Here is a 26,672-nt window from a genome sequence, read left to right on the forward strand (position 1 = left end):
TAAATTTGGCATTTTACTCATAACGTTGATTTTTTAAAAACCAAAATAATGACTTAATATTTAACATTTTTGACATAATTTTTATGCAGTGAATAAAATTTTAATATAATAAATTTGATGAAAGTGACATTTTCTGTCATAGTTTCCACCTAAACATCTTCTATGTAGAAAATAATATTATTTATGTTAAACTCCGAATTTCATTTTTTTCTAGAGCACTAAATTTTAATGTAATATTTTTCATGCTTTTATTTTGTGTTTCCTTTTTTTGTTCAATAAAGTTTAGTTAAAGCGCTCCAGCTGCTTGATGACGTCTTAGGCACGCGACGCAGTTTACAGGAGATCCACGCGTGTTTTTCAGACCAGAAACCGGAGCGGTTCTAGTCCAGTTCAGAGTCCGTTCAGAGCGCCTGATCCTGGGGTGATGGGGGACCGCAGCCGGCTGTGCTCCGTGTGGCTGGGCTCGGAGACCGGGATCCTGAAGGGGGTCAGCCTGAGCCGCCTGCAGGCCTTCAACTTCTGCAACACGAGCCGCCTGAGCCGAGACCAGGAGGTCCGGGTCCTGAGCTGGTCCGACCCGGCGGAGAGCGAGCTGCTGGTGGGCTCCGTGGACGGAACCGTGAAGACGTTCAGCACCGAGAAGGGGGCCTTCATCGAGAGCCGGAGCTGCGGAGACCCGGCGGAGGGCTGCTTCAGCGGCCTGGTGGCGCTCAGCGGCTCCTCGCTGGTCACCTGCACGGAGAGCGGGACGGTCCGGGTCTGGAGGGAGGACCGCGGGGAGCCGGTGACCGAGCTGGCCGCCGGGAAGAACGTGGCCAGGATGCGCCAGAGCCCGGTGCACCGGAGCAAGGTGGCCACCGGCGGGAAGGAGAACGGCCTGAAGATCTGGGACCTGGAGAGGCCGGAGAGCCCGCTGTTCTCCGCCAAGAACCTCCGGGACGACTGGCTGGACCTCCGGAGGCCCCACTGGGTCCGGGACGTGGCCTTCATCCCGGAGTCCGACAAAGTGGTGACCTGCACCGGATACCACCAGGTGAGAGCTCCGGGAAGATCAGAAAGCGTTTTAAACAGTTTTAAAGTTTAGTCTGCTGGAGGAAAGTTTTAAATGTCAGATAAAAGTTCTCATCGGTTGATTTTCTGATCTTTAAAGGTTCCTCTATAGTTCAACACTTATTAAATACTTAAATTATGGAGGAATATTTCATAAACAGAACATTTGAACAGAAAACACAAGATAAGAATGATTTTAGACCGGCTTGAACTTGATTATTTAAAAAAATATGTTAGAAAATGTAGAATCTAGTTATTTTGACTTCATTTTTTTGAGGAAAAAACTTTCTTTAGAATAAAACTTGATGAATAAATGATGGTTAAAGCAAATAAATCTAATGTGAAAAAACTGTCTTTATAATCAAACTTGATAAAAACAGCAGCATCAAATTAGATTTTTTAAATTATTATTTTAACATCATTTATTTAAGGGAACACACTTTTTTTTTGGAATAGACATTGATTACTAAAGTATGTTTTAAAAAGTAAAATCTAATAAAAGGGTGCTTTTTTTAAATAAAAAAAACTTTCTTTAGCATAAAACTTGATGGATAAAATATGTTAAAATTATTAAATCTAATGTGAAGCTGTTTTTAAGGGAAAAAAACTTTCTTTAGAATTTAATTGATAAAAAAATTTAGCAGCATCAGATTTTTTTTAACATTGTCCATCCATCCATCCATCCATCCATCCATCCATCCATCCATCCATCCATCCATCCATTATCTACACACCACTTAATCCTCACTAGGGTCATGGGGGGCTGGAGTCTATCCCAGCTGACTCAGGTGAAGGCAGGGGACACCCTAGACAGGTCACCAGTCTGTCACAGGGCTACATACAGAGACAAACAATCACTCTCACATTCACACCTACGGGCAATTTAGAATAATCAATTAACCTCAGCATATTTTTGGACTGTGGGAGGAAGCCGGAGTACCCGGAGAAAACCCACGCATGCACAGGGAGAACATGCAAACTCCATGCAGAAAGATCCCGGGAAAGCCGGGACGCGAACCAGGGATCTTCTTGCTGCAAGGTGAAAGTGCTAACCACTACACCACTGTGCAGCCCCGTTTTTAACATTAAAGAAAAAAAACTTAAAAAAATAAAATGTGATAAATAAATGATGTCAAAGGAGTAAGATTTAATCCAAAGCTGCTTTTTTTAAACTAAAAAAATAAATAAATAAAACTTGATAAAATAGCAGCATAACATTAGATGTAAAAAAAATAGGAAAAAAAACTTTCTTCAGAATAGAAAAAAATCTTTTAGAATAAAGCTTGATAAATAAATGATGTTAAAATAATAAAATCTAAAGTAAAGATTCTTTAAGGAAAAAAACTGTTTATAATTAAACTTAATTAATAAAATATGTTAAAATAAATACATTTAATGTGAAGCTGCCATTTTAATTAAAAAAACTTTAGAATTTAGTTAATAAAAAATTAGCAGCTTCACATTACATTTTTTATCTTTAACATCATTTAGAATAAAACTTGATTAATAAAATATGTTAAAATGCTAAAATGTGATGTAAAGCTGCTACTTTAAGTTTAAAAAGACCATTCTATAGAATAAAACTTGACAAAAACAGCACCATCACATTAGATTTTTAAAATTTTAGCATTTATTTAAGAATCTAATGAATAAAAGTGGATACAAACAGCAGCTCAACATTAGATTTTTCTAACTTTAACATCATTTATTTTAGAATCTTTAGAATAAAACTCAGAATAAAGGAAGTTCAGATACTGACTTGTATTGTAAAGCAGTTTGTTTTTAAATAAAGTTATTTAATTGCCCCCTCAGGTCCATGTGTTTGACCCCTCGTCCCCCCAGCGGCGTCCCGTCCTGGAGGCTGAGTTCGGAGAGTTCCCGCTGACCGCCCTGTCGCTGCCTGCCGGCGGCTCCACGGTGGCGGTGGGCAACACCCGGGGGCAGATCGCCCTGCTGGACCTGAGGAAGGGGCAGGTCCGGGGCTGCCTCAAGGGGCTGGCGGGGGGCGTCCGGGGGCTGCAGTGCCACCCCAGCCGGCCTCTGCTGGCCTCCTGCGGCCTCGACCGCTTCCTCCGAATCCACGGCCTGGAGGACCGCAAGCTGCAGCACAAAGTTTACCTCAAGTCCCGACTCAACTGCCTCCTGCTGGCCGGACGGCTGGAGGACGGGGGGACGGGGGACACGGGGGAGGACGGGGAGGGGACGGAGGTGAAGGAGGAGGACGAGGACGAGGACGAGGTCTGGGACAGCATGGAGCAGGTGGAGGAGAAGGCCAAGAGGAAAACCACAGAAGAAGGAGGAGAAGAAATGCAGAAGAAGAAGAAGAGGAAGAAAGACTGAGAGGCGTTCGAGGACCGAGCAGAGCGTGGGACGTTTGGACTCCTGCAGCCACAGACTAAAAAACACAAACTGTTTGAAATGTGAGAGACTTTACAGACATTTTATATAAAATGAATTAAGAGACGTTTCCTCTGAGCCTTAAAACACATAAAAATAAATCAGAATCTGTTCAAAACCTGTTTAAGTTTACTTTGATGGAAGTAAAATTTCTACAAATTGAAACATGAATTATGACATAAAAATGTATACATACAAATGATGAGACACAAACGACCACCAAGAGACACAAAATGACGACAGAGACACAAAACAACCACAAAGAGTCACTAATCTGTTTCAGTGGTTTTATTTCGGGTCACAGTAGTAACAGTGGAATGAAATGTCTCTCGTCAGCAGACAAACGTCTTCATCGATCTGATGCTGAAATCAAAACTCAGCTGTCAGAGGAAACAGGAAGTAACAGCAGCTCTGCTTTAATTCAGTCTCATTAAAAACAAAAAAACAAAACACTTAAAACAGATAAAATGAAACCGACTCAGCAGTTAAATCCCTTTAAAACCAGAAACACAAAGTTAGAAACTGGAAATAAACAGAAACTCCACAGTTATGGATTAATTATTAAAAATATTCAGTCCTGTGATCTGCTGCTGGTTTTAATGTTAAGCGTTTTTTACCTGATTTATTTCATATTTTGTGTTCAATCTGACAGTTTGCGAGCTATTTTTCTGCTTGAAACTGCTAAAAGATCTAGTCAAAATGTTTACCACAGGATCCAGTCGTATCTGCTTTATGTTATTATTTTATACAGTGGTGGAGAAAACAGCAACAATATTCTGCTTTATTAAATAAAATAAACGTTTAAAGTGGTGTAAACTTGGAGATTTTCACAATAAGTGCCTCCATCGTTGTGTTAAACTTTCTTTGATTCTGGCAGCAGCTGTTTGTGACACGTTTTTACCATTTTTGGACTTTAAGAAGGTTCCTTGAAGATGTTTCACCTCTCATCCAAGAGGCTTCTTCAGTTGTGGTGGTGGTTGATGTTGCCTCAGCTTATAACCTCTGTGAGGTGTGGTCAGTGGCTCCTCAGCCAGACAGGCCTTGGCAATGGTTGTCAGGATGTGAATAACACTGACCACACCTCACTGAGGTTATAAGCTGAGGCAACATCAACCACCACCACAACTGAAGAAGCCTCTTGGATGAGAGGTGAAACATCTTCAAGGAACCTTCTTAAAGTCCAGTTGGACTGATTTAAACAATTTTGGATAACCATGACTTGGATGAATGAGAAACTACACAGACATGATTTTGGACAATTTTAGACTGAGAGGAAAATAAATGTTCGACACAAACAAAAGACTCTATTGTCAAAGTGAAACCAGATTTCTACATATTAATGCCAAACACTGAAAAATAGTTATGTAATCATTTATTTTACATTTTGTGTTTTTAATTAATTGACATTAATAAGTAGAAAGCTTGTTTCACTTTGACAATAAAGAGTCTTTTTGGTACATTTTGGTCTAAAACCTCAAATTAAATTGACCATAATTCAACGTTAAAAAGCAATAAAAGGGGAAAAGTTTTTACAGTTATTGTAGGCAAATATGCCAGGACATTTCTCTACATTTTACTGTTTTTACCCACAATTCTCTGCTCAGCTACGTAACAGACGGCTAATTTCACACGATTTTAAGCCTAAATTTGCTTATTTTATTGTTGATGTAACAATACGATGACAAAACTGATTAATTCTTTCTGTTCTTACAGTTTCTAGCTGATAATTTGAGTCGTTTCAGTGATAATTCTGGTCGTTTTAAAAACATTTCTGTAACTTCGGTGGAGTTTAAGACGACATCTGTGAGGCAGATTAATCTACGATGAATATACTCGTCACTATTTAGGTTTTTTTCACCGTTTTTCAGGAATGTTTCTCATCATTGCACGTTTTACTGAATCGATCTGAATCTTCGACGAAACTCTTTCCAACATGTTGACCTTCGTCTCCCTGAGATCCAGTTTAATCCAGAGAGACGCGACATTTAATCCCATAAAATACTTCCTCTAACATCCTCTTATAGAATAAACTGTCAGTCGACTGCATGTTAAATCTGTCTGTTACCACGGGAACCCAGCATCACTCTCCCTCCTCTTCAACACTGTTCTGGCTGTTGGTCATCACTCCTCATCCTCCTCCTCTTCATCTCCTCCTCGGCTGAACTGCCGTCGGGTCAGTCTGTCCGGATCGTGGGATGCCATGTCGCTGAAGTCCCGGAAGATGTCCTGAAACGTCTCGTCGTCTCCTGAAGGATTAAAAAAAAACGTCAGACGACATTGTGGTGCATTCAGGGTCAAACAAAACGTCAGAAAATTTTTATGTAAATTTCATCAGTTTCTTCTTGTTAATTCGGACAAATTTTGAGTCAATGATGAAAATTTAACTTTGTACTTTGGACAAGTCTTAACTAATTTTGGACAATTTTTGACTGAGAGGAAAATAAAACACTGGATCAATGAAGAATTTAACCAAAAAGACTCTTAATAAATAATAAAGTCAATAAATTACAAATATCAAATGCAAACTCAGTGATTGCATAATTTTTTAAAAATATTTGACATTATTTCGTGGAAATTTGATTTCACTTTGACAGGAAAGAGTTTTTTTTTGTAAATTCTTGTCAAAAATCCAAATTAAATTGACCATAATTCTGGGTCCAAAAGCAATAAAAAGGGAAAATTCCCATTTTTTTATATTATTTTGGACAATTTTAGACTGAGAGGAAAATAAAATGCTTGTTTGATGCAAACAAAAAAGACTCTTTATTATAAAAGTGAAACCAGCTTTCTACATATTAATGCCAATTACTGAAAAATATTTATGGAATCACTTATTTTACATTTTGTATTTCTAATTAATTGACATTAATAAGTAGAAATCTGTTTTCCTTTTGACAATAGAGAGTCTTTTTTGGTAAATTTTTGTCTAAAAACTCAAATTGACCATAATTCAACGCTAAAAACAAATAAGAGAGGAAAACTTTTTACAGTTACTGTAGATAAATATACCAGGACATCCCTCAGAAAATTGAGCTTCATTCATTTTTATTCCACTTTGACATGCCGGTGTAAATCCTGTGTGTGTTTGTTGAGTAAACTTTATTCTAATATGTTTATTTATTGTATTATTTAGAGAGTCGACTGACCCACACCTCCAAAGACTCCCTCTGAATCCCTCATCTCCTCGTTCATCCGGGCCATCCGCAGTCTGAAACGCATCAATAACAACAACAATAAAATGTCAAATGATGCATTTAGTTGTGTTTTGCAACCATCACAACACTTGAGGACAAATCCTAAACCACATGCAGGATTTAGAACTTGATTCTTAGAGATAATTTCGAGAAGATAGCTGAAGTCGTCATCCTAATTTTCAAAAACTGGTTCAAAATGACTTAAAAATTGTCACGTTGAGTAAAGATGTGAATGATTCTGAACTGGATTCAAGTTATTTTGGACAATTCTTGAGTCATATTTGACATTTTCTCTTAATTTGGACAAGTTTCAATTTATTTTGGACAATTTTAGACAGAGGAAAATAAAATATACAATATCAGAAATGGTGAACAGAGTAGCAAGTTGTTGGAGACACATTCAGCATGGTGAAACATCTTTCTACTGATGATGAGCAGAGACTCAAAACTGGACTAAAACTCATCAAAAATGACAAAAAAACTTGTATAAAATGACCCAAATTGTCCACAGTGGCTTAAAAATGGGTGTTTTGTACAAATTTAGAGTCATTTTGAGTTAGTTTCTAGTAATTTTGGACAATCTTCAAGAAATTTGGGACCTGTTTTGAGTCAGTTTGGACATTTTTTTGCTACTTAGGACAACGTTCAATTTACTTTAGAAAATTTTTGAGTCACTTTGGACAATTTCTAAGTTATTTTGGACAAATCAATACTACTTTAGACAAATTCTAAATCATTTTGGACAAACTAAGAGGAAACTCAAACCTCCTGGATGAATAAAATAAATGCAAAATTATAAAAAAATTGTTTAAAATGACCCAAACTGTCCACAACGGCTTAAAAATGGGCATTTTGTACAAGTTTTTAGTCATTTTGAACTCGTTTCAAGTACTTCTGGACAGATTTTGAGTACTTTTCGACATTTTTTTGGTACTTTGGACAGAGTTTGAATAAATATGGACAACTTTATGCTACTTAGAACACACTTCAAGTAATTTTGGACAATTGAAGAGGAAAATAAAACCTACTGGATTAATACAATAAATGCAGCATGGCTCAGAAGCAGTGAACAGAGCAGCAAGAAGTTGGAGATACATTCAGTATGGTGAAACATCTTTCTACTGATGATGAGCAGAGACTCAAAAATGGACTAAAAATTGTTCAAAATGACTCAAATTGTCCCCAGTGGAATAAAAATGGGCATTCTGAACACATTTATGAGTCATTTTCAATGAGTTTCTAATCATTTTGGACAGTTTTCAAGTTACTTTGGATAAATCTCGAGTCATTTTGGATAATTTTTGTTGCTTTGAACAAGTTTCAACACATTTTGGGAAAACATTGGAGCGACTCACAGTGTGACGATGTCGGCATGGGCTGTTTCCACGGCGATGGCCAACGGGTCCTGTCCCGTCTCGTCCACTGCGTACTGATTGGCTCCCCTCTTCAGCAGCAGACACACCTGCCTGCAACAGCCAATCAGAGTCAGCCGTGTTGGTTCCAGGTTACTGTTGATGTGAAGAGGTGAGTGTGGCTGTAATTACCCGGTGTGACCAGCGGTGGCGGCGGCGTGCAGCGCCCCCTGCCCTCTCTGGTCTCTGTGGTTCACATTGGCTCCGTTCTGCAGCAGGAATTCACAGGCCAACAGTGACCCCTGCAGGCAGAATGAAAAATACAACCGTTGAACACAACGACGACTCAAAAAGTGAATATAGACGAAAAAAAACCCTCGATCAACACCATATATATTAGTGTCCCTGTGATTCTGGGAGCTATGTTGTCCGGGGCAACAGCCCCTGCTAGGGTCTCTCAAGGCAAATTGGTTATGGGTGAAGGACCGGACGAAGAGCGATTCAGAAAACCTCGATGACAACAAAGAGAAGGAAAGTGTGGTTGGAGTTCGGAGAGACTATGGAGAAGGCGTTTTAGTTGACCTCGAGGAAGTTCTGACAAACCGTTCAACGCCTCAGGAAGTGGAGGCAGGACCTTCCCCAGATTGTGTACAACTGGGGTGGAGAACTGTTGACCCATTTTGTGGACATTGTTGGGTGGTGGAAAGAGCACTTCGAGGAACTCCTGAACCCAGTAAACCATCCTCTGCAGAGGCGGCAGAGCCTGAAGACTCGGGGGAATCTACATCCATATCCGTGGCAGAGATTGCCGAGGTAATTAAGAAGCTCCTCGGTGGCACCAGGTATGGACGAAATTCACCCTGAGATGCTGAAGGCTCTGGACATTGTTGGACTGTCATGGTTGACACGTCTCTACAATGTTGCGTGGGCACTGTTAGGGTTTCTGTGGAGTGGCAGACCGTGGTGGTGGTTCCTATTTCTAAAAAGATGAACAGGAGAGTGTGTTCCAACTACCGGGGTATCACACTTCTCAGCCTCCCTGGGAAAGTTTACTCTTGGGTGCTGGAAGTGAGGCTCTGACTGACTGTCAAACCTCGGATTCCATCCTGGTCGTGGAACGGTGGATCAGCTCTTCACCCTTGCGGAGCTGCTCAGAGGGTCATGGGAGTTCGACCTGCCAGTCTACATGTGGTTTGTGGATCTGGAGAAGGACTACGACCCTGTCCCCAGAGTGGCTCTGTGGGGGGTACTGAGGGAGTATGGGGTACTGAGGGAGTATGGGGTACTGAGCTCGCAGATACGAACCATTCTGCAGCAAAGTGTGAAGCGGCAGGGATGTAGATCAGCACCTCCAAGTCCGAGGCCATGGTTCTCTGCTGGAAACTGGTGGATTGCTCCCTCTGGGTTCTGGGTTGGGGCGGAGTTGCTTCCCCAAGTGAAGGAGTTCAAGTATCTTGGGATCTTGTTCATGAGCGATGGGAAAATGGAGCAAGAGATGGACAGGAGGATTGGTGCAGCGTCAGCAGTAATGAAGGCGTTGTACCGAACCGTCGTGGTGAAGAGGGAACTGAACTGTAAGGAGAAGCTCTCAGTTTACCATCCATCTATGTTCCAACCCTCACCTATGGTCATGAGCTCTGGGTAGTGACCCAAAGAATGAGATCGTGGATACAAGCAGCTGAAATGGGCTTCCTCCATAGGGTGGCTGGACTCAGCCTTAGAGATAGAGGAGAAGCTCAGACATCTGGAGGGAGCTCGGAGTAGAGCTGCTGATCCTTCACCTCTAAAGGAACCAGCTGAGGTGGTTTGGACATCTGATTCAGATCCTCCAGGGAGGTTTTCCGATCATGTTTGCCTGGGAGGAGACCCCAGGGCAGACCCAGAACCAGCTGGAGGAATTATGTATCTCATCTGGCCTGGGAACACCTCGGGACCCCCCAGGAAGAGCTGGAAAGTGTTGTTGGGTGGAGGAACGTCTGGAATGACCTGCTTCGCCTGCAGCGACCCCGGATAAGAGGAAGAAGATGGATGGATGGATGGATGGATGGATGGACGGATGGATGGACAGACAGACGGATGGATGGATGGATGTAGAAAAAAATTAAAACTTTCCACCGTCTATAGAGTGTTTTCAAGTTCATTTATGTGAAATTTCCATGATAATTCACCGTTATATTTGAATCTTTTTAGCGCCTCCTCACCCCGACAGCGGCTCCGATCAACGCCGTCCGTCCTCCCTCCTCTCCGATGCTCCCGTTGACCTCTGCCCCCTCCGATAACGCTGTCGCCATGGCAACCAGGTCCCCCGCCAAAGACGCCCGGTACAGACGAAGCCCAGCCTCGTCCTTACGACGCCCTGAAACGAGTTTGTTAATGTTTCTACAGTGAATTGAACAGATTTCTTCTCCCATCTCGGTCGCTAACCACAGAGGTGTGACATTTAAATGAGCGAACACGCTGGCCTGAGGTTATTAAACCTCTAACAAGTCTTTGTCATGGTGCTCCTTTATTCACTAAAGTCACAGAATCTCAACACAGAACTGCCGACATTCATTGACTGCAAAACTATTAAACAGTAATGTTCTGTGTTTGTATAAAAATGAACCAGAAGTCCATTAATTAAAATTGAAGGCCTCCGTGATCTACAACGTGTTTGAGAAACTTTGCCTTTAGCTTTTCTCCATATGAAAGTTGCCTCAAGCATGTTTTTAAAACCCAACCTTGTGACCAGGAAGGTAGAAAAACTAATTAGCTATCAGGCAAAACATCCACTTGTGTTGTTTTTTGCTGAATACTGATATAATCATGCTGATATTTGTAGTAAAACGACACAGGACACTTCACTGACAGTCGGACTTATGAGCTTCTCCTGAGCTGCTGAGCTGAACAAACTTCTTCTCCACGTATTTCTCCTTGATCCACATCTCTTTCTCGGCTCTGAAAGAAGAAAAACAAACACATTGTGAAACAAGACTTTATCTGGAGACAAAGTTAATTTAGAACCAACAAAAGCACAGGAATAAATGTCAAAAGCATCTAGATGAAACTGAACACATTAAAATCTAATTATGAAAATGATTATTGATGAGTTAACTCATGATGTTTTTACCGAGGACTGTCGGCTTTGGGTTTGACTCCTTCCTCCTCTGAACATCGAGCCTCGTAGATTTGGTTCATCACGTCGTTTCCTAAAACACACAGCAGCTAAAGAAGAAGAAGAAAAAGAAGAAGAATTTTATAAGTTAAGGACTGAAAAATCATAATCAAGGCCTACAAAAATAAGAAAAGCAGCAGATTGTCTCTTTTTATTAACGATACTCGATATTTTACTCCCTGTGCAACAAATAGTTAAAACTAATTATTTATTTTAAAAGTTGCAGCTTGACTGATCAGAAGGTTCTTCCAGTTTTCACCTCGACACAAATAATTCGATTTCTTTTACTTCCAGGTAAGTTGGGAACAAATAACAAACGTTCCACTTCCCTTGGGCAAACGGTACAGGAGCATAAAAACTCTGACCTCCAGACTGAAAAACAGCTTTTATCCCAGAGCTGTCCATCCATTTCCCCCTGAACACACAACAGACTCACTAAGTGCAATAAAGAACTGAGTCTTGCACTGGACTGAACTTTACACTCATCCTACGGCTCATGTGCACTAACTCTGTTCACATATTTATATTTTGGAGGATTTTTTTTTTTTTTTTTTAAAGTTATTTTTTTTGGCCTTTTATCGGCTTTATTTAGGCACAGTGAGAGAGAGACAGGAAACAGGGGAGAAGAGTTGGGGGAAGACATGCAGCAAAGGGCCGCGAGCGGGAATGGAACCCGGGCCTCTGTGTCAGGGACCAGCCCTGTACATGGGTCACCTGCTTAACGCGCTGAGCTATACAGGCGCCCGAGGATTTTTTTTAAAAAAAAGAAAAAAGTTTTATTTTATTTGTACATAGTGTGCCATTTTCTATTTTTTATCTATTGCTGGGAGTCACCAGTTGTAATTTCACTGTGTGGAAACACAATGACAATAAAGGTTCTTGATTCTTGAAATATAAAAGTCAAATAATGTTTCATAACCATCAGCCTGCTTTTTGTTCTACTTTATAAGTTTCTGTGTTTTACCTTCAGCTGTTCGGTGTCCCAGGAGTCCAGAGTCAGAGACCTCACCTTGGACAGGTGAACGCCGAGACTCCTGCAAACAGGACGACACCTCATTACACAAATACTGCAGCACGTTTTATTATAAAAACACATAGAAGAACATTTTAATAAAGGCTGTTTCACACGTTGCTGAATCAATTTTACAATTTATTTTGGTTCATTGGCGTTAAATATTGAAAACAGCCTTGTCAAAGCATCAAGGATAATGTAATAAAATAAATTAAAAACAAAACAAAATACAGTTTATTATGTGGAATGATAGAATTGGGTAAAATTACTTTAAATAAAAAAAAAAATCCTACAGCACTTCATATTGTTTGGTAAATCACCTCAACAGCATCAAAAAAAGAAAATTCAGTGAGTATGTATAAATAATTTGAAAATGATCTAAATATTCAGCTTAATGTATTAAATATATCTGAAAAATCCAGGTTCTGCTTCTTAAAGGAAGGAAAAAAAACACTTCTTACCGGTGGATTCCAGAACATTCGATGCACATGGTCACTCCCAGGTTGACGGACGCCCAGCGAGGTTCCTCCTCCCCACAGTCGCAGCATCGATGGTTCCCGGGGCCCCTGAGGGCCACACCGAGGGCAGCCGGCCTCCGAGCTGGAGGTCCAGGAGAGGCTTCAGCTCCAGACAGGAGAGGAGGAAGCTCTTTAGGCTGCAGGCAGGGAGGGAAAATAAAATTAAAATGTGTATTTATATCAAAAACATTAAAGAGAAATATTAGCGTTAGCAATAGTTTGACAGCTAGCCATGTAACAGTCAGCTAAGAGTAAAATAATAAATATTTAAAAAGTAAATAAATACTATAAGTGATCAGTAAAACAACAGATAAATAGTTAGCTAAACATAAACACCTAGCTAAAAGTAAAATAACACATTTAAAAAGTAAATAAATACTATGTGATCAGTAAAACAATACATTAATAGCTAGCTAAACATAAACACCTAGCTAAAAGTAAAAAATAAACTAAAAGCAACAGAATAAATGGTTAGCTAGTCACTTAGCTAAAAGCATTTAATGGTAACATGAATGTAATATCTAGTTAGCTAAAGGTAGCAGATTTAATGGTTAGTTTAAAAAAATATTTGATTAAATGGTTAAATGTAATGGGTAATTAGCTAAAAGCAACCTAATAAATGGTTAATTAAAGGTAATAATGTCGCTAAAAGTAAAGTTTAGGTAGTTAGCGCAACATAAAAACTAGCTAGCTAAGAGTAAAAGTTTAAATGGTCAGTAAAATGTAACAGCTCGTGAGTTAGAAGTAACAGATTAAAGATTGATTAAATGTAATAACTACTTAGCTAAAAGTACAATTAAATGCTAGCTAAACATAATAACTAGCTAGCTAAAGATAAAAGCTTAAATGTTAGCTAAATGTAATAATTTGTTAGCTAAAGATACAAGATTAAATGTCAGCTAAATCTATCAACTAGCTATCTAAAAGTAAAAGATTAAATGTTAGGTAACGTAACAGCTAGTTAGCTAAAATGAAAACGTTAAATGTCAGCTAACTTAACAACTAGTTAGCTAAAAGTAAAAGACTGAATGTTGCTAAACGTAATATTTAGCTAAAATGAAAAGATTAAAATGAAAAGATTAAATGCTAGACAATGTCACAACTAGCTAGCTAAAATGAAAAGATTAAATGCTTAGCTTAACATAACTGTTAGCTAAAAGTAACAGAGTAAATTAAAAGTAATGGATTATGTGGTTAGATAAATGGAAAAACTAGTTAGCTAAAAATAGAAAAATGGTTTGGATCCCACTCTAACATCTGTACAGTTAACACGAAGCTAGCAGGTGGTTAGCTTAGCATAGCATAAAGACTGTTAGCCTGGTGCTCCTAAAAGGTAAATCCACCACTAGCATCTCTAACCCTGACAGATTACCAGGTCAAACTTGGTTGTTTACTCTGTACAACAACCTAAGCGTGAGCCTTCATGCTAAGCTAAGCTAACCAGCTGTGTGACTACATGTTCTAACCACCAGGTGAGCTGTTTCACCTGTGTGACCTGGACGTCGGCTCTCTCCCGGTAAGCCAGGTCGATGCTGCCCTGCAGGGCGCTGAGCCAGGCCTGCTTCAGCTGCTCCGAGTCGGCCTGCAGAGCGCAACACCTGGAAGCACACGAGTCACCTGTTCAGAGGTGGACACGCAGCTAAACGTGTAGAAAACAAATACTTTATTTATCATCCTGTCATTCTGAGTGTGAACGGGTTTTACTTCTGGACTGAGAGCAGCTCGAAGCAGAACCGTCGGTCGATGTGCTCCAGAGATTTAACGGCACAAAGTCGGAGATCCTCGAACAGAACCTTGGAGTCCTCCTGCAGAGAAAGAACACGTCAACAACGGTTGTTTATTTTTTCTTCTTCATTTTACACAAGTTTTGAGTTGTTTTGAGTCATTTCAGGCTGGTTTTAGTCAAATAGGACAGATTTTGAGTCATTTTGAAAGACGTCTGAGTGATTCTGGGACTAGTATGAATCATTTTGAACACTGTGAACAGAGATTGTAGGCTAGCTTTTGTCATTTTTGGACAATTTCTGAGTAATTGTGGTCGTTTGAGTTATTTTGGACACATTTTGAGTAATTCCTGACTGATTTGTGTCATTCTGAACAAATCTTGGCCAAATTTTAATCTTTTTGGACACGTTTAAGTTATGTTGGAACAGTTTTGAGTCATTTTTGATAAGTTTTGAGTCATGTTGGACACGTTTGAGTGGTTTTAAGCCAGTTTTTGTCATTTTTGGACAATTTCTGAGTAATTGTGGTCAAATTTGAGTTATGTTAGACACATTTTCAGTGATTCCTGACTAATTTGTATCATTTTGGAGTAGTTCTAGTTTATTTGGAATAAATCTGAGTCATTCTGAGTGAATCTTGAGTCATTCTGGACAAATCTTGGCCAAATTTTAATAATAATAATAATAATAATAATAATAAATTTTATTTATAAAGCGCTTTTCCAAAAACTCAAAGACGCTTTTAATCTTTTTGGAGACGTTTTGAAACCGTTTTGAGTCATTTTTGACAAGTTTTGAGTCATGTTGGACACGTTTGAGTGGTTTTGAGCCAGTTTTTGTCATTTTTGGACAATTTCTGAGTAATTGTGGTCAAATTTGAGTTATTTTGGACACATTCTTAGTCATTCCTGACTAATTTATGTCAGTTTGGACGAGTGTCAGAACAAATTTAGAGTCATTCTGGGTAACTCTTGACTAACTTTGGAAAATTTTAACTAATTTTGTACAAATATTGAGTCATTTGGAGCAAATTTAGAGTCATTCGGGACAAAGAAGAGATTTTAGTCTTTTTAAACAGATTTTCAGTCATAATTTTTGTCATTTTGGACTAGTTTTATTTCATCTGGAATAAATTTGTGTCATATTGGGCAACTCTTGGCCAAAGTTTAACCTTTTTGGACACGTTTAAGTCATTTTGAAACTATTTTGCATCATTTTTGACAAGTTTTGAGTCACGGACAGATTATAGTGGATTTGGGCCAGTTTTTGCCATTTTGGACAATGTTTAAATCATTTTGGTCAAGTTTAAATCATTATACACAAGTTTTGAGTTAGTGTGACTAATTTCAGGTCAGTTTTAGTCATTCTGGACAAAAGAGAGAGGTTTTGGGTTAGTTGTTGTTATTTACGGCCAGTTTCAACTATTTGGGGGCAAATTTTGAGCTATTTTGGACAAATATTGAAGTGAAAAATGAACCATGGTGATTTGAGAAACTGCTGAGACTTCAGAGGATGTTGTACTCCGAATGAAGCCTCATCAGCTGTTCCTGTTCCAAATCTTCATGCTAAGCTAGGCTAACAACTTCCAGACTGCAGATCTGTACAGACAAGAGACTTAAATCCATCTAAACGTCTCACTCGTGGTGCTACAAACCTACGAAACGTGGACAAAAAAAACTGCCCACTTTAAACAGACACTGTGTGAAAACGGAGGAAATAAATCCGTCTCCGGACATTTTAAAGCCTTCCACTGAAAGTATTAATCACTTTTCTGTCGTCAACTTTGTGTTTAATTCTCCATTAAATTAACTTTAATAACAACAAAGTCCAATAAAAGAGCTGAAACACTCATCGAGGTGCTAACACTCGCTGGTCTAACTGGTCGTCTTCCTGTAACTTCAGGTATTAAAGTCACATGACCCAAGAAGTGGAACCTGATTGGCTGGATTGTTTGATTTCACACAGAATCAGCTGTTTTATTAAATTTGGCAGTAAATGTGCAGAAAGTGATCAGAATTGTAAAAACCTGAACGTACAAATGTTACGTTGAAATCAGAAACTTATCATTTGGATGCCAAAAAACCCCAAAAATCAGTGGTTTAAATTTCAGCACGTGCTGACAGATTTGTTTCAGTGTAAATCTGATAAAAACATGCTCACAGGAAAAAAAGGAAAGAGCTGCAGACTGTATTTTAGCCCAGATTTGTCTCTATTTAGTTGATAAAATTAGATTAATTAGCTGTTAGCAGCTAGTTTTTATGATATACAGCTGCCACTGCTGACTGACAGTTGTTTAAGTGTCCTAATTACGGACTGACATGTGTTTTAGTCTTAAATTACCACTGTGAGGATTCGTGACATGTAACTGATTAAATACCTTCTGGATCAACGTTGACTGATTGTGAAACTGATCAAGGCTGAAGTCCTACCTTGTGTGACTTCCTGTAGATGAGCTGGTTGTCTCTGATCGTGAACCAGCACCTGGAACAAGTTCAAAAGTTAAACTAACTATTTTAAACACAGCAGTAATAAGGAAGTACAGGTGTGCTCGTACCTCTTCCAGGTCTTAGATTTCCTCCTGGACCGTTTGAACAGGTAACCCTGGATGATGTCATCGCTCCCAGGACACGGACTGACCATCGGCTCACCTGACGCATCCTGGACATGAACACACAGGTGATGCTGACGGACAGATGTTCTGACAGATGTGATGATGGAAACAAGAAGAGCTGAGTTCTTACTCTCTGTTGGACCAGCAGGTGTTTGTTCTCCAGCTCCTTCCTTTTAGCTGCACAGTCTGCAGACAGCTGCGACATCTGAGGACACCGAAACACCTGTCAGTCCATAATTAGGGCATCAAAACACCTCTCTATCTATAATTCGGGTACTAAAACACCTCTCAGTCCATAATTAGGGCACTAATACACTAATTAGTCCATAATTAGGGCACTAAAACACCTGTCAGTCCATAATTAGGGCACTAAAACACCTGTCAGTCCATAATTAGGGCACCAAAACTCCTGGCCGTCCATAATTAGCTCACTAAAACACCTGTTAGTCCATAATTAGGGCAGTAAAACACCTGTCAGTCATAATTAGTGCACAAAAACACTCGCCTGTCAATTATTAGGTCACTAAAATAACTGTCAGTCTATAATTCGGGTACTAAAACACCTGTCAGTCTATAATTAGGGCACTGAACCACCTGGCAGTCCATAATTAGGGCACTAATACGCTCGTTAGTCCATAATTGGGGCACTAAAATGCCTGTCAGTCCATAATTAGGGCACTAATACACCTGTCAGTCCAGAATTAGGGCACTAATACACCTGTTAGTCCATAATTAGGGCACTAAAATGCCTGTCAGGCAACACTGACAATGCAAACACTCATTAGAATACAATAAAATCATACAAACAAGCTGTAAGCAATCACTGAAAGCATAGGAGCTACTGTAAGCACAACCGGAGCAAAGAAGCACCTGTAAGACTATACTGAGGGCAATGCAAAACACTTATAAGTACAGACTGAGAGTACAAAAACACCTGTTAGGTGACACGGAGGGCATAGAAACACCTACAAGCACACAATTACAAAATAAAAACAAAGGTAGGGCCACATTAAGGGTACAGAATCACTCATTTGGTCACTCTGAGGGTAAATCATTACTAAACGATGAGTTAAAGTTGAACAAAGTGGATGAAAGCGAACCTGAGCTGCCATCGTCTTCATTGTGGGCTCCAGATCTCTGAGCAGGTCGAAGCCTTGGTGGAAGAAGGTGAACTGAGCGTGGACGAAGGAGAACACCTGAGAACACAAACATGCATCAGTATCAAAGACTGTACATAAAAGACGACTGTAGTCTGAAAAGTGAAGCTTTAAACCTGCATTCTTTCCACCAGCCAGCAGGGGGCGACTCCTCCTGATTGTATGGAAGTCTATGAGAAACTGATCGTACTTCTCACCTGATTTGTTAACTAAGTAAACGTTTTCCTAACAGGTTTATGGTCTGAATCTCTAGCTTCAAGTCTCCTTCAAACAGGAAGTTGTTCTTTTAGTGAATTATGGTCCCGTTTAAAGGAAAACAGACGATAAAGCAGATGCACCCATACTGGTTTGATTAAACTAAGTTGCTAACAGGTAGGTTTCTCAAAGATTTATTCCATATTTCAGCACCAACAGAGCAAAACACTCAGTTTGAGAATCACAAAACACCTTCTTCATTCACTTTGCTCTATATTTTCTACCTATTACAAACTTAAATATCCATAAAAATCTAACTTTAATGCGATCAAGACAAGTCAGGTTAATGAAACTCAACAATAATGAACATAATCCAGGTTTTGACTAACAGGAACTAGTCCTAAACAGCCGCAAGCAACAAATTATTGTTGCTTCCAGAAACACCTGTCAGTCCACAATTAGGGCTCTAAAACAACTGGCAGGCCATTATCAGGGCATTAAAACACCTGTCAGTCCATAATTAGGGCACCAAAACATCTGTCAGTCCATTATTAGGGCACCAAAACATCTGTCAGTCCATTGTTAGGGCACTAAAGCATCTGTTTGTCCATAATTACAGTATAAAAAATATGGCTGTCCACACTTAGGTCATTAAAACCCCTGTCAGTCCATATTTAGGGAACTAAAAAAAAACTGTCAGTCTAACCTGTCTAACTAACCTGTCACCTGTCTAACTAACTGAATTTTCCTTCGGGGATTAATAAAGTTATTGTATTGTATTATTATTGTATTGTACTAAAACACCTGCAAGTCAACACTGAGGACACAGAAACACCTGTCAGGCTCTGGAGGAAATAATCCTAAACTGCTGGAAGCAACAATAGTTTGTTGCTTCCAGCAGTTTAGGACTATTTCCTCTGAGTTTATTAAATATTTTTCTTCATTAGCAAAAAAGTGCGGTTAATTTAACGGGTCGACAATTTAACGCCTACCTCATGTCTGAAAAGGGCTTTAAACTATTTATCCAATACTTTTAGGTATTTAATCTGTTTTATCTGTTTATTCATAAACTACTTTCTCTACCTTTTATTACTTTTAGCTTCCTAAAGTGTTAAATGTTCAGAGAAACTCACTGAGTTTAAGACGTCGATCCTCTGCTGAGTCTTGAAGGTGTTGAGCTGAAAGACAAGACGAGCAGAGTCGGCATCAGGCATTCACAGGTGAGTTTCAGGCGACGTTTTCGTGTCGTACCTGCAGACAGTAATCCAGGGCAAAGTGTTGGTAGCATTTCCGGGTAGCGAGCAGCAGGTGACTCGCTCGCTCAGCGTCGGCGGCTTTGTGTCGGGAAACCTGAGCGTTCTTCGCCGCCACCGTCTCCAGATCCTCCCCAATCCGGATGAACTCCCTCCTGGTCTCCATCAGCTGAGGAAGAAACCTCAGAGACAGACATCGTAACCGTTAGCAACCAAGGCTAATTAGTACAAACAAACACCTGACAGCCAATCAGGAAGCAGGATCTCTGCAAGGTAAGTTTAATTTAACACAGGGAGTTGAATTTAAAATGTAAAAATCTCCAATAAACTTCAAATATTTACTGCATTTAGCTACAATGTGAGGCTAAACTGTTAGCATGAAGTTAGCTCTAAATTGCCTGGATAATGTTTAGTTAAAATGGTGGCAGTGGGGTTAATGGAAGCACGTATGATTATTGGTAGATAACTACATTACTGCAAATCTACAGCTATATGCTGCACAATAGTCCAGCTTTGTAAGAATGATAGTAAAATTTGTTCATTTTGAACAAGATTTTGTCATCTGTGGGCCTTATTGAAGGAAATTTACCTTTAAAGTTGTACATTTAAAAAAAAAATACACTTATTAGTCAACACTGAGGACACAGAAACACCTGTCAGTCCATAATTAGGGCACTAATACCCTTGTTATTCCATAATTAGGGCACTAAAATGCCTGTCAGTCCATAATTAGGGCATTAATACACCTGTTAGTCCATAATTAGGGTAATAAAACCTGTCAGGAAACACTGAGGATGCAAACACTCATTAGAATACCATAAAATCATACAAACAAGCTGTAAGCAATCACTGAAAGCATAGGAGCTACTGTAAGCACATCTGGAGCAAAGAGGCACATGTAAGACTATACTGAGGGCAATGCAAAACACTTATAAGTACACTCAGAGTACAAAAGGTCATTTGGTGTTGAATTTGTCCGTCTTTGATAAAGCATTATATGAGGCATAACATTTTCAACTTTACTTCAACATAATCGATGGAACAATTTACCCAACATATTTTCTCCAAAGGCTCAGTTTATCCACAGCCATATTTTAAGATCAGTTCATTTTAAATCTAAACCAGTTATTCCCAGAGATGCCCCACATCCTGAAGTATACGTACATGTTTTATTTTTTGACATGCTATAATGACACCTTAAGTAAAAACTGGCTCATTTTACCTCATTCTCCTCTAATGTTAATAAAAATAACTTAATAACTTTTCCTTTACATTAAAACTTTTTTTAAAGGAAAAAAATCAGAAATATCATAAACCAGCAAAGCAGAAATGAGATAAAACCATAAAAAACAGGGCATTAAGGATGATAAAAATGCTGATCATACATGCTTAAATTAAATTTTTTTTTTTAAAGTTTGAAGCTTTTGCAAAGAAAACAAACACTTTTAGATTAAAACATACAGAAAAAGCAGATCAACAGGGAAAAAATACACCAAATAGAGTGTTTAATGGAGGTTAAAGAGCTTCGATCCAGAGCTTAATTTAGTTTAACGTCCTCTGAAGTGAAACTTACTGTGTGCAGAGGTTAGTCAGCTGCTGGCCGATGGCTCTCTGAGTCTGATCAAACAACATCTGAGGACGAAACACACAAGAAACCTTACATACAATTTCATGTTTCAGGGATTGTATATTCACACAGACCAATTAGGGAACTAAAACACCTGCCAGTCCATGATTGGGGCACTAAAACACCTGTCACTCCATGATCAGGGCACAGTCCTCGGAGTATTTCTTTCAGTTTTTCATCTCAAAAACACAACAAAGAAGGTTCATTTCTCCATGACTGTCTAACTCCAGGTTGTTCTAAATGGGCTGTTGCAGTGTCTGTAGCTTTAAACTGCTGCTGTCTACACCTCCTTCAGGAAGAAAACTCTCTGTGTCTGTGATTGACAGCACTGAGTATGCATGAGCATGGCTTTCTATCCTCTAGCTTTCTCTCTAAGGATCATTTTACATGGAAATATGTGTAAATTGTTAGCACAGATGTTTTCTTTAACTCTTGTGTTTAGTGAGTTTGTCAGACGACGTTAAAAAAAATCAGGATTTCAGCTGCAGTACGTCGTCTGAATGAGTTTCAGTCACTATTTCACATTCACGCTGCTGTTTAACAACAGAATCTGTAAATGAAAGCAGCTTTATTGTGACATCAGCTCAGGAAACTGGACTCACAGTGTGGAAGCTGAGCATCTCCTGCAGGCCCTGGTGGAACTGGTTCAGGCAGGTCTGAGGGGAAGGAAACAGGAAGTCAGGGGGAAACATTTCACAGGAAAATGACAAAACAGACAAAACGGAAAGCTCTCAGGAAGCTGCAACAAACCGCTGACCTGCTGACAGTTTACACAGCGTCAGCTAGCCTGAAGACATAAGCTAGAGCTGGAGTTCAAATATAGAACAAATAAAGCTGCGTAAAAAAATAATTGAACACCTGTTAGCCAACACTGAGGGCACAGAAACACCTGTCATTCAATAATCTGGGTATTAAAATACCTGGCAGTCAATTATTTGGGCACTAAAACACCTGTCAGTCCATAGTTACGGGACTAAAACACCTGTCAGTCCATCATTTGGGGCACTAAAACACCTGTCAGTCCATAGTTATGGGACTAAAACACCTGTCAGTCCAGTTCTGAAATCCGTCAACTAACCTGCAGACATAAACTACAGCAGCAGCTAAGCTAAAGTTGAAACATAGCACAAATAAAGTTGCTTCAAAATTAATTTGTTGACAAACTACTACTGTTACGAGGCAAGGCAACTTCATTTTAAATATCCACGCGAATTCAAGCACCTCAGGTAGAGCATTAAACTGTTCAAAAGTTACAAAAACTGCATAAAAATATTCAAATTCCAAGAAAAGATTAAAAGTGCAATAAACCCATAATTTACTAAACAAACATGATGCTGTGTTGAATTAGACTTTGAACAACCAACTTTGACCAAAAACTCGTGAGGAAAATATTTCCTGAGGAAGCAGATCAGCTGAGAAGTCGGCTCATGTTTCCGTAGACTTCTATATAATCTGCAGGAGGAGGAGTCGCCCCCTGCTGGCGGGTGGAGGTAACACAGGTTTAAAGGCTGCGTCCGTTTATCGTTGCTGCGTACCGTTATGACGCCGTCCGTCTTGTGGTAGGTGGACAGCTCAGCCAGGCCGCTCAGGAACAGCTGATTGGCCGCATTGTACGTTTGCCCCGCCTCCACCATCTTCCCGCACAGCTTCATCACCTGATTGGTCAGAGAGAGAAGATGACAGACCAATGAAACACCCTCTCAGGCTTCCTCCAGCAGTGACAGAGTTTACATGAGCTAATATTCAACTATTATTCTGAGTCTGATACGGATCAACAGGGTTTTCTGAATTATGCATCATTCTGATTGGAGCTTTTTCCAGTTACAACCTGTGAGATATGCTAGTATTATTCAGGTTTTATAGCATTATTCAGACTTTTATACAGCACATTTGTGTTAGAAATCAACAGCAGCAGACGGAGATTATTCAGAACACTATATTTTTATATAAAATTAAATAAAAGCCGAGTTAGGTGCAAAGAAACTGAGTAATTACAGGATTCTTGATGTATTTGATGCTTCAAAAAACACCCTTACAATGCTCACACCAGGATCCATATTGCGCTCTGTGTCTATGTGGTGGTAAATCCTCATTAATCTTACTTATATTCTGGATTCAATGAATGAACGAGCAGCAAAATTCCCTGGTTTACTCTTTAAAAGTCCCACATTTTGCCTCTTGTAAGCAAATTACAAGCAAAGTTGCACATGTCTTCTCAGTGTTTCTTTCAGTTTTTCAATAATTTGGGCACTAAAACACCTGTCAGTCTGCTATTAGGGAACTAAAACACCTGTCAGTCTGCTATTAGGGAACTAAAAAACCTGTCATTCCATAATTTGGGCACTAAAACACCCGTCAGTCCATAATTAGGGCACTAAAACACCTGTCAGTCTTCAATTTGGGCACTAAAACATTTGTCATTTGAGCACTAAAACCCCTGTCAGGCCATAATTAGGGCACTAAAACACGCAGTCCATAAGTATGACACTAAAACACCTGTCAGTCCAAAATTTGGGCACCAAAAAACTCGTACATCCATATTTCAGGCACTAAAACAACTGTCAGTCCATAATTTGGGCACTAAAACAACCGTCAGTCCATAATTTGGCCACTAAAACAACCGTCAGTCCATAATTTGGGCACTAAAACACCTGTCAGTCCATAAGTATAGCACTAAAACGCCTGTCAGTCCAAAACTAGGGCATCAAAACACCTGTCAGTCCATAATTCAGCCACTAAAACATCTGTCAGTCCATAATTCGGGCATCAAAACACCTGCCACTCAATTACGAGTAGAGGTCGGCCGGCCGATATTTTGGGCCGATATATGGACTTTTTTCAATATCGGCCATCGGCCATCGGCCATCGGCCGAGATTTACAAATAAAAAGCCGATTTGTGATCAGGCACCGCTTTTTCCGTAGAAGGACCCCCGGCCCTCAGAGAGCGGAGCGAGTGAGCCAGGCAACAACAAGCCTCGCTCCACACCTGCTTATTTGTCAAAAAAAAACAGGTAAGAGATTTGTTTCTTGGTAAGAGAGAAAATGCAATGTTGATTTAGCCTTTAAAAGTCTTTACTGTGTGATCATCAAACTGTAAAAGTTAGCCGTTTAAGTTTTAGCGTCAGCCTCAGGCATACAAGCAAGTGAGAAAATGAAAGTAAATCTGTGGATGCACTGTGTGTGTGTGTGTGTGTGTGTGTGTGTGTGTGTGTGTGTGTGTGTGTGGTGCGCGCCTATGCCCAGAGCGAGGCTGCTGCACATCCCTCATCTGCACACCCAGCGTCCGTATGTTTATATTATCTAATTATACCAGCAGCCCCACCCCCACCCCACCCCCGCTTTCACCCCCCTTATTTTGTGATCATGTTTATCTTTTATACTTGAACAAGCAATTGCACTTTCAGGTTACCTTTTAATTGTATTTTTTGTAAACTTTAAGTATTTTTTTTAAGTTATTGTACTTTTTCACTTTTTGTGTTCAATAAATGTTACAGTTCTACTAGTGTATTTAATTTGTAATATATACATGTATATACTTTTAGTGTTTAAATTGCTTTTTGTAATCAATGTGCTAAAAAAAAAAAAAAAAAGGATATCGGCCTTAAAAATCGTCTTCTACAATCGGCTTTAGATATCGGCCATCAGCTGAAATTTTTAAAAAAAATCTGTATCGGCATCGGCCTTTGAAAATCCCATATCGGTCGACCTCTAATTATGAGGGCAGTAAAACACCTGCTGGTCCATAATTTGGCCACTAAAACATCCACACTTCCACAGAATAAAACTGGAATATTACCGTGCATGTAAACAAAGTCATTTTTAAGTAACAGTAGCTGTAGTGTTGCTATTTTTATTCCTACAGTAGAAAGTGTAGTAGCAGTACTTGTAGTGGTAGTGAAAGTGACAGTAGTAGTAGAATTATCAGTAGTATTAGTAGGATTTGTACCTTCTCCAGTTGCGTCTCCAACAAAGAAACATCCACCTCAAACTGATCCAGATTCAGCCTGAATAAAATAAGTAAAACATCATGAGGAAGAGGAGTTAAAATGGAGACCGGCATATCGTTCAGCCTGAGAGTCCAAATGTAGCTTCCTGTGGAGAATCAATATATTGGATTTTTACACAGTTTTGCTGCTTGTTTTCAATAATATTTTCAGTAGTTGATTTACTGCTAGCATGATCTGACCTGATCATTTATATATATGAAAATACAGCAACAAACATCTGGTTTAATACTGAAAAACACACAGTTTCTCAGTCTGTAGATTACTGTAGATGCAGGGTATATGTGATATGTTGTATTGTTATCCTTTCTAATTAATCAAAATTACTAAAAAGCGCAGAAAGCACATAAAAATTTAAGATAAAAATGAGAATCTTGGTTGTATCTGGCTGTTTACAGTGTTCTGACAGTGTAGCTGAATGGAATTTAAATTATTAACTAAATAATGAACATTTCTAAAAGTTCAACAACTGTATTTATTTCCCTAAAAACAGCTGTTATTATTCTGCAGATGTACCGTTTCACTGGAACTACTTTTTCCTGAAATAACAGTCTCTGCTGTCTGATCTGACTCTGATTACAACTTCTGCACATGCGCAGTTTGGAGCTACTCTAAGTGTATGTGTATTTGTGAGTAGGTGTGTTTACCTGAACTCAGGTGAGTCTTGGACACACGCCTCGAAGTCCAGCAGAGAGTCCATGACGCCTCTGTTATTGTCTCTGTGTCCGGCTGCTGATAAAGTTTATTAAAACCGCTTCATTTTGACGGTTAGCCCGTTAGCTCCGTAGTTAGCCTGTTAGCTCCGGTTCGCCCGTTACCGTTCAGTTAGCCTGTTAGCTGCAGGTTCATCTCTGCCGCATCAAACTCCGCACACAAACACGCACTTCGGCCCCCGTTCGCGCGCCTAATCAATACTTTCACGAACGCCGGATCGATCGGACGCCGAGCACGCGCTCCCGCCGGTCCCGCATGTCGGCTCGGTTCGGTTAAATCCGCCCAGAACCGGAGTTTGTGGAGTTTTAGACTAACAGCTGTCTGCCCGCATCCTGCTGTTGACGGACTTGTTGCTAACCGACAGACAGCTGAGGCGGCCGGCGGAGGAACAGCGACCTCCTGAGACAGCGACACTCTACGGCCCGGAGTGGAACTGCACCTAGTTAACATTTAAACAGTTATGTTTGGACTGTAAAACACCAGAAAATATAGAAAAATGTCCAAGATAAACAATCAACAATGAATTATTATTATTAAATTACTTTTGTTCAATAAATCAGCCAATACTTTTTATACCTGTATTGTTTATTTTATGTTGTCTTTTTTAATGTTTTTTTATGATTGTGATGTGGGATTGATTGTGTTATGAATACAATGACAGTAAAGGCATCTCATCTTATCTGATCTGATCTTATCTTGTCTGATCTTA

The 26,672-nt window shown here is 39.6% G+C and overlaps 2 protein-coding genes across 4 annotated transcripts; one reads left to right on the forward strand and one right to left on the reverse strand.

The window, feature by feature from the left end:
- Positions 1-261: 261 nt before the first annotated feature.
- On the forward strand, positions 262-4,269 carry wdr74 (WD repeat domain 74). The gene is made up of 2 exons (XM_035942398.2): positions 262-1,033; positions 2,863-4,269. The coding sequence occupies exons 1-2, from the start codon at positions 425-427 to the stop codon at positions 3,388-3,390; spliced, it is 1,137 nt and encodes a 378-aa protein (XP_035798291.2). The 5' UTR covers positions 262-424; the 3' UTR covers positions 3,391-4,269.
- On the reverse strand, positions 3,721-26,330 carry zgc:162872 (BAR_ACAPs and ArfGap_ACAP domain-containing protein). Of its 3 annotated transcripts, none has more exons than XM_023297179.3 (22): positions 25,897-26,330; positions 25,192-25,249; positions 22,780-22,899; positions 21,847-21,900; positions 21,191-21,249; positions 19,616-19,799; positions 19,498-19,542; positions 18,113-18,208; positions 17,143-17,217; positions 16,956-17,059; positions 16,831-16,882; positions 14,382-14,482; positions 14,164-14,275; positions 12,621-12,814; positions 12,112-12,181; positions 11,103-11,197; positions 10,854-10,930; positions 10,195-10,349; positions 8,186-8,295; positions 7,997-8,107; positions 6,594-6,655; positions 3,721-5,693 (listed from the first exon to the last, which is right to left on the reverse strand). In XM_023297179.3, the coding sequence occupies exons 1-22, from the start codon at positions 25,947-25,949 to the stop codon at positions 5,569-5,571; spliced, it is 2,112 nt and encodes a 703-aa protein (XP_023152947.2). In that variant the 5' UTR covers positions 25,950-26,330; the 3' UTR covers positions 3,721-5,568. The 3 variants fall into 3 exon arrangements, with proteins under 3 accessions (XP_023152947.2, XP_035798290.2, XP_023152946.2); XM_035942397.2 differs by having other exon boundaries at positions 6,600-6,655; positions 10,842-10,930; XM_023297178.3 differs by having other exon boundaries at positions 10,842-10,930.
- Between the last annotated feature and the right edge of the window lie 342 nt (positions 26,331-26,672).

The sequence above is a fragment of the Amphiprion ocellaris genome, chromosome 7 (genome assembly GCF_022539595.1).
Source record: "Amphiprion ocellaris isolate individual 3 ecotype Okinawa chromosome 7, ASM2253959v1, whole genome shotgun sequence".
Lineage (NCBI taxonomy): Eukaryota > Metazoa > Chordata > Actinopteri > Pomacentridae > Amphiprion > Amphiprion ocellaris.

Bases quoted from the DNA above. Each gene is read 5' to 3' on its own strand.
- wdr74 (XM_035942398.2), top strand. From the start codon at position 425: ATGGGGGACCGCAGCCGGCTGTGCTCCGTGTGGCTGGGCTCGGAGACC. The intron at 1,034-2,862 runs GTGAGAGCTCCG...TTGCCCCCTCAG, and splicing joins CCTGCACCGGATACCACCAG to GTCCATGTGTTTGACCCCTC.
- zgc:162872 (XM_023297178.3), bottom strand. From the start codon at position 25,949: ATGGACTCTCTGCTGGACTTCGAGGCGTGTGTCCAAGACTCACCTGAG. The intron at 8,296-10,194 runs GTGAGGAGGCGC...TTCTGCCTGCAG, and splicing joins TGATCGGAGCCGCTGTCGGG to GGGTCACTGTTGGCCTGTGA. The intron at 5,694-6,593 runs GTCAGTCGACTC...TTAATCCTTCAG, and splicing joins GGGAGTCTTTGGAGGTGTGG to GAGACGACGAGACGTTTCAG.